The 7563-nt window shown below is 61.7% G+C and overlaps 1 protein-coding gene across 1 annotated transcript; it reads left to right on the forward strand.

The window, feature by feature from the left end:
* Positions 1 to 3791: 3791 nt before the first annotated feature.
* On the forward strand, positions 3792 to 5478 carry FEZF2 (FEZ family zinc finger 2). The gene is given in 3 exon segments (XM_026074978.1): positions 3792 to 4589; positions 4689 to 4792; positions 5106 to 5478. Coding segments are annotated over 3 exon segments (1275 nt in total).
* The last annotated feature ends 2085 nt before the right edge of the window (positions 5479 to 7563 follow it).

Consider the following 7563-nt stretch of genomic DNA (forward strand, 5'->3'; position numbering starts at 1 on the left):
GGGCCGCGGCGCTGCCCCCGCGGGCACCCGCACGCAGCGGGCCGGGTTGCGTGCGAGGGGAGAGGCAGCCGAGCCGGTTTTCGATGTCCAGTCCGGGGTGCATTGGGGGTCGGGGCTGTCGGGCGCGCAGGCGCCTAAAAGATTCAAACAGACGTTAAATTAAAAAGGGAGGTAAATCGAGCGTGTTTGGCGCACGGGGTCCGAGCGCCCTGTCGGGACGGGCGCCTGGAGTCGTTTGCGTGGGGAGGCAACGGTGCAAAAACAACGGTCAGAGCGAAGTGATCACGACTGAGTTGCGAGTGGCTTTTCGGCGAGCTACCTCCAAGGAAAAAAATCCTCGAACCATTTCTCTCGTCCAAATGTCGGGGTGGGGGGCTGAAGGATTAAAACCCCAGGCGAGACCAGCCCTCGAGGGAGAGGCAGGAAAGGGCGCCGAGGCGGGAGGCGGCGGAGCCCCGGCCGCAGCCCGCGGGACCCGCGGCGGCTCCTTCCCCCGACGCCGAGGACGGAGCCACCTCGGACCCTGCGGAAAGCCACGAAGGCGATGCCGGCGCTGGCTTAGCAAGAGGGGCGAAGGCATCGCGGTGGGCAGGGCGCCGTGACTGGGGCAGCTGTATCAAAGTCAGTCATTTTTAATGCTCTTCCCGGAGCAGCAGAAGTCGAATCGATACAGACAGCCTCCAGCTGTGCTTAAACCTGCGATTTCAATTAAAATACTGAGCTCCGATGCGCGGGTCTTAGCTGTGATCCCGAAGCACCGATGCACAAGTCATGCGGCACCCGCGCACGTCGCCGGCCGGGAGCGCGCCGGGCGGCAGCGGCACGGCCCAGGCCCGGGGCAGGGACCTGGCTCCCGGCCTCGGCTCCCTCCGGGCCTGGGGCAGGAGCCGGGCCCGGGGCTGCTGCAGCGGGCCCCGCCGCGGCTCCTTCCCCCGGGCCGCGGCGCTCGCCCGGCACCCCCAGGYCTGCGGGACCCGCCGCCCCGAGCAGGGCGCTGGGTGCCGAGCGGCGAGAGCCGGGACCGTCCCCTAGGCCAGGGAGGGCAGGATCCGGCCCGGAAAACACCCGGGCCAGAAAACACCCCGAGAAGGGCGAGGGCGGCGCGGGGAAGCTGGCAGCGAGCTCCCGGCCCCGGCTCCGCAGCCCTCTTTTATCCTGCCCGAAATCATCTCGTTTACAGAAAATATTTGTTTGCACTATTAGTTGGTACTGGAGTTAATTACTCAACGTGTGAGCGGGGAGTAATATGGATAAAAGCAGCCCCAGTGTTTATTGTGTGGGTGAGCTGTTGAGCGGTGCTTGAATAAACTGCAATTAGGGTTAGATAGAGATTAATTAACATGTGAGTGGCAAGGTGTAAAATAGTTCCCAACCCTCCACTCAGTATAATCTGCAGGCGAGGAAAAGAAGTTTGTGGAGGCTAATTAAATACTTTGCTAAAGCCGGCGAGCCCCGGGAGCGAGCGGAGCCCAGCGGCCGCCTGCCCGCTGCTCGCTGCCCGGCGGAGGCGCGGCTCGGCTCGGCTCCCCGGGGCTGCCGGGTTTCTCCTCCAGCCAAACCACCGGGCGGGCCGTTGCGGCGCATGTGGCTCTCCGCGTCCCCGGGCTCCCGTCCCGCAGCCTCTCCCGCTCCCCAAAAAGCGGGACACTTTCCTCCCTCCCGTGCGCGCTGTCGCTGCGGCACCAGAGCCCGGCCGGGAGGATGGCGCAGGCAGAGCTTTGGGGACGGCGACACCTGATGCTCCAGGCGGAGAGACCCCCTCCTCCCCCCCCCCAGGTGGGTTTCCCCCCTCGCCGGGGCACCCCCGGGGCGGCAGGAGCGCAGCCCCGGGGGCCGAGCGCTCCCCGCCGCCAGCCCGCGGCCGCCGCCGCCGCTTTCAAAGTTTGTTTCTGCTGCGTGTTGTGGTTCGCAGGTGAAAAAGCCTGTCTGCAAACAGCCGCCAGCGAGCTGCCCCGGCGGGGAGAGGAGGCGCTGCTTTGTCAGCGCCGCACAAAACCGCCGAATTCCTCCAAACTTTCTTAGGCGTGCTAGAAAAGCGGAAAAAAAATATATATAGGGGCCTTTTCATTGCTTGCTTTACCTCTGGCCAGGCTCAATCTAAACCCTTCGTTCCCCCCCCCCCTCCCCCGGATAATCCTCCTCTTTATTTTAGAAACACACAAAACCAGGTTCCACGCAGCGCTATAGTGGCTCCAAGTGAAAGAGAATTGAGCGCTCTGAATCGCTGGGGGAAAATTGGTTCTGCTGAATAGCCCCGGAGAGGGACAGGGCGGTTAATCAGAGCCAGGGGAGGTGCTGCCGCTGCAGCCGGGCCCCCTTAAAACAGGTGGAAATGGGACTCTCTCAATTACCGCGTCCTCGCATCTGAGGTTTCTGCAAATCCTCCCCTCCTGGATCAAGTCGTTTTAATTAGAGAAAGGAAGAAACCCCGGCACCCAGTCGCAATAATGTAGCGTTGCGTATCTGGGGAGGAAAAGAAAAAGGGGGGGGGGGCAGAGAGACGAAAATGATGGAAAGGGAAAGGATATTCACCCGTTTACACGCCCGGAAAATCGGACACCTTTGGGGGTGACAATTTGCAAAACTCGCGTTCGCAGCGCACGACTGCATTTTTTTTTTTTTTTTAAGCAGCGAAAACCCAGCCCTGGACTCGACTCTCTCCGCGTTTATTTAAGGCTAATCACCAGCTACCCTGAGAGGAGAGGGGGGGTGGAATTAAACTTAGTTTAATTAACATTAATACACTGTCCTAATTAATGGGTTGGCTATTAATTTATACATGCTGGGGAGGTTCGCAGATAAGTGACAATTTATTAATTATCTTCCAGCTCGGTTGCAACGGAGCTGATTGCAGATGGGTTGCCAAAATAACTCGAGCATGGTTGCGTGGTAGTTGCTTTAGGGAAAAAAAAATTCATTCTCCCCCTTCTTAAAAAAAAAAATCCTCACGCTCACTCCGAGTGGCTCTTCTAACCCCAGCAAGAACTGGAGCACTCTTTTCCACCCAACTTGTGAATCGCACTTGCCTTCTAATTTGCCACATGCAAAACGATTCCTCTGCTTTGCAAGTTGCTTTTTAAGAAGGGAGAGAGAGAGGAAAAAACCCAGCTCGCACACGAGCGATTTGTATGTCTTAAACTGGAAGGAAATTGTGCGTGGAGAGGGGGGGCTCCTTTTCCTCTCTCTGCCCCAACCCACTGCGCTCCAGCCCGGCGCCTCGGCTCAGGGAAGATCCATGGTGGCATTCCCATGTCATTCTGCTCGAAGTGACTTCATGTGATGTCAGCTTTAAATGTACGAGACAGTGATCTGACGCTCAGGAAGATGTTTGCTATCAAAATGTGACTGTGGCCACACTGCGCTGCTTGGATGCGTCTCCTCGGCGCTGGGCAAAGGTAACTCATCCCAACGGGAGCCCAACTTCCCCTCGCCGTGCCCCAGCCCCCCTTCCCCTGCCCGCGGCCGCCGCTCCCGGACTGCAGCGATCGGTGGGGCTGGGCAGGGTGGCGTTGGGCTGGGGGAGGCTTTTTTTTTTTTTTTTTTTTTAATACTAACAAGGTCTAGCTTGCATGTTACTTTGGCGTGTTCCGCTTAATGAGCAGTAATCTGGTACCCTACGTGCCATTGTTCCTGGATATGTTCATTTGAATGTAAATAGGGAGGGGGTGATGGTGGGGGGGGGGAGAACAAGGTGCTTATTAAATTGATTTGTCTCCTGGCTTTTCTGGAATGCAGAGCCGAGAGCAGGAGCGAGTCGCTGCTCACACCAAGTTCCCGCACGGCGGAGAGACATGGCGAGCTCGGGGTCGCTGGAGACGGTCATGCCTTCCTCCTGTCCCCGGCACGACGGCCGCGGCGGCGCCGCTAACCCCTCCAAGACCCTGGCCTTCTCCATCGAGCGGATCATGGCCAAGACGTCGGAGCCCAAGCCAGCCTTCGAGCAGCGGCAAGGCGGGCTGGGGCTGGAGCCGGAGCCGGGCAAGAAAACGCTCAGCCTGTGCTCGCCCCTGCCCTGCGTGATCCCCATCCCGCCGCTGGGCTACGAGGTGCCCTCCAAGACTCTGCTCAACTACTCGGAGCTGTGGAAAAGCAGCCTGCGGGGCGGCGCGGGGCTCTGCAAAGCCAACTGCGGCGTGTGCTGCAAGGCAGAGCTCGCCCTGGGCCAGCCCAGCGGCCGGCTCATCAAGCCGCAGGTCATCAACCAGGCGGGGGCCATGCCGGCCGCCCCCCGCTCCCTCTACTACTTCAACTACCTGGACGCCGCGTACCACCCGGCCGACCTCCTGCACGGACAGCTCTTCCCCTCCGGCCTCCTGGGCGCCCCGGCGCCGGGGGGGCTCTCGGCGCACCAGAAGCTCTTCCTGCTGGAGAACGCCAAGCTGGCGGGGCTGGCGGCCGAGAAGCTGCCGCCGCCGCCGCCCTTCGCCGCCAAGGAGCGGCTGCCGGCGCCCCTGGACCAGGTGCTGAAGGAGGCGGCGGCGGCGGCGGAGCGCGGCGGCGCCAAGGGCCACGCCAAGCTGGGCGGCGGCGGCGGCGGCGGCGCGGCGGAGGGCAAGCCCAAAAACTTCACCTGCGAGGTGTGCGGCAAGGTAAGGGGGCCCGGCGGCGGCGGCGGCGGGGGGAGAGGGGGGGCGGCGGGGGGCCCCCCCCGGCGTGCCTAACCTCGCCTTCCCGGCGCTTCCCCGCAGGTGTTCAACGCGCACTACAACCTCACCCGCCACATGCCGGTGCACACGGGCGCCAGGCCGTTCGTGTGCAAGGTCTGCGGCAAGGGCTTCCACCAGAAAGGTGAGCCGGGCCGGGCCGGGCCCCCCGCGGCCCTCGCCCGTCATTAGCGGGGATTAAACGCGGCGCGGCGCGGCCCGCCCGGCTGGGGGAAGCGCGGGGCGCCGGCAGAGCCGGCCGCCTCTCCCAATTACCGTCCCCCTAAGCCGGGCCGCATCGGCGGGGACTGCTGGCGGTTCTCCCTAAATGCTTTTTAAATGAGAGGTGCCGGGCCTTGGTCCTAATCCAGGGCCCTCCATTTGCTGCGGGTCACCGGGCTGACCCTGCCTCTCATTTGTGCCGTGCCACTTGCGCGCCGCTCCGCGCTGACGCGGACCGAGTTTGACAAGTCGGGGGGGACACTTCCTACCGCCCCCCCGCGCTACCTGTGCGCGGTGCGGCCCCAGCACCCTCGGGTAACCCCTTCTTCCGCCCTTTTCCTCTCTCGCAGGCAACTACAAGAACCACAAGCTGACCCACAGCGGAGAGAAGCAGTACAAGTGCACGATCTGCAACAAAGCCTTCCACCAGATCTATAACTTGACTTTCCACATGCACACCCACAACGACAAGAAGCCCTTTACGTGCGTCACTTGCGGGAAAGGATTTTGCAGAAACTTTGATTTAAAGAAGCACGTCCGAAAGTTGCACGACAGCGTCTCCAGCGCGCCGCCGCCGCCGCCGCGGGACCCTGCGCGCAGCGGGCAGAGCTAAGGGCCCCGCGCACCGCCCCACTCGGACCTGCTCCACCAGGCCAGCACTATTTATCCAAACCAGCCTTTGCTTTTCTGTCTTTTCCCCAGCGAGCTCAGCCGCCGGTGCAAGCGACCCCGAGCCGCAGTTGTACATAAGAGGAATCTTATTTAACGGCGCGCTGCGCTCCCGGAGCGGGCTAGGAGGGGAYGGGGCTGGCTGCCCCCGCCTCGCCGCGGCCCCGGTGCCCCCAGCACGGCCCGGTGCCAGGACAGCGTTCTTTATACGTGTCTGTAAATCTCCATTTTAAATGTACGCTCGAATAAGTGAGGAATATATATATATATATCTATATCATGGGACAATAAACCGGCCCTTCGTAGGTGTCTCATTTCCCACCTCGGCCCCAGCCCGAGTTGGGCCYGGGCTTTCTGAAACGGCGCTGTTCCTCGTGTAAACGCGGCTTGCGGGATTTGCCGGAGCCGGGCCGGCCGCGGGAGCCGGGCTCCTGCCTTTCCAGAGCCCGCAGGGAGCCGAGCACCCGCGAGCCCCGGAGGAAGCAAAAAGAGGGCGGGTGGCAGGGAGGGAGCCGGGCGGATTAAAACGGCTGCCCCCAAGGGAAGGGGCAGATGTGGGGCGGCGCCGGTGCGGGACCCGCCGGCGGCTCCGCGCCCGGGAGAGCGAAGGGCGCTCGGCGGCTCGGAGTTTCCCAGTGCCACTTTCCGGGGTCCCTTCATTAAGGCGCGTTTAAGCCGTCCCTGAATGACTATCTGTCCCTGCATGCAGATGAAATGATCTCACGCTTGCTTTCCGAGTAATGACCCAAATTAAGAGAGAAAACACAGGCCCTTCAAACCGCATTACATTAATCTAATCACTCCCAGCAGGCCTCAGAAACTCTTTTTGATCAGAATATGGATAATCAAGCACTTGGATTACACTAAATATTCCCTTCTCATCTCCCCCTCTCCCCTACTTTTAATATGCGAGTGTCTATTCCGGCCACGTCGTTAGGAACAATATTATTCTAGCGGACAAACGAGATTCAGATGGCTRTGCGTGTGCGTGCTGCTCGGGCCGAGCTTGCCAATGAAGAGGGGAATAAGCGAGACACCAAAATGTCTGGGGACGGCGTAATGGGAAGTTCACCTTTCCCCGCTTAATTGAGTGGTTAAATGGTGGGAGGCGAGGACGAGCACAGCTCGGCGGAACGGGAGGCGACCCCGCGCTCCGGCTTTCTGGATTCATTATTCGGCTGAGATGCTCCGCGCTCCCGCAAGGAGCGGGCGCCGGGGCTGGCGGCAGGGAGCGGAAAGGCAGCCTTGCCCCTTGCTCCCGCTGGAGGGACGGATGCAATTTCATCCTTGCTTGGGTTTCGTATTTTTAAGTGCCAAAAGTATCGTTTTGATGGTTTGGGCCGGGTGAGGTGCAGCGAACGATGCCCACTGATCCCGGCAGCGGGGAAAGATCCTGCCGGAATTCGCTAAAAGATTTTGGTGGAGAGTTGCAGGTTAAAAGGAATTAATTWAAAAAAAATGCAGCTGTTATTGCCACAAGTCACTGCTTCGGGAAACCTTGGTGGGGGGGAAGAAGTCCCCCAAGAGAAGGGGCTGTTGCTCAACCCCTTGCGAACAGGGTTGCCGGCTGCAAACAGTCCGCCGAGCCCTGCTCCCGACTCCCGGCCGTGCCGCAGCCGCGACAGACGGGGCGGGACGTCCCGGGCACCGGGTTGCCTTGGCCGGGGACAGCGGGAAGGGACCCTCGCTCCCCCCCGGTAGGATGGGGCGGGCTGCGGTGGGGCGAGTTGCCCGCGAAGCGGAGCGGGGCGCGGAGGCGAGGGCCGGACCAGGGCCCCGCGCAGCGGGCGCGGAGCCGGGTGCCGCTGCCGGGCCGGGGGAAGCGGCGCTTCCTCCGCCCCGCAGGCGCTGGGAAGAGGTCCGGGCTGTCCGTCGGGTGCCGAGCAGGAGCCGGGCGCTGCTCCGGGCCCTACAGACAGCGCACAACCCGCTTCCRCAGCCCGCCTGATGGGCGAAGGGGCCTTTAAAGCTGCTCCCTGGGGAGGAAATCGAGGAAGCCCGCTCGTATTTCATTTTTAGAAGGGACGTT

The sequence above is a fragment of the Apteryx rowi genome, unplaced genomic scaffold, assembly GCF_003343035.1.
Source record: "Apteryx rowi isolate R43461 unplaced genomic scaffold, aptRow1 scaffold_4, whole genome shotgun sequence".
NCBI classification, from domain to species: domain Eukaryota; kingdom Metazoa; phylum Chordata; class Aves; order Apterygiformes; family Apterygidae; genus Apteryx; species Apteryx rowi.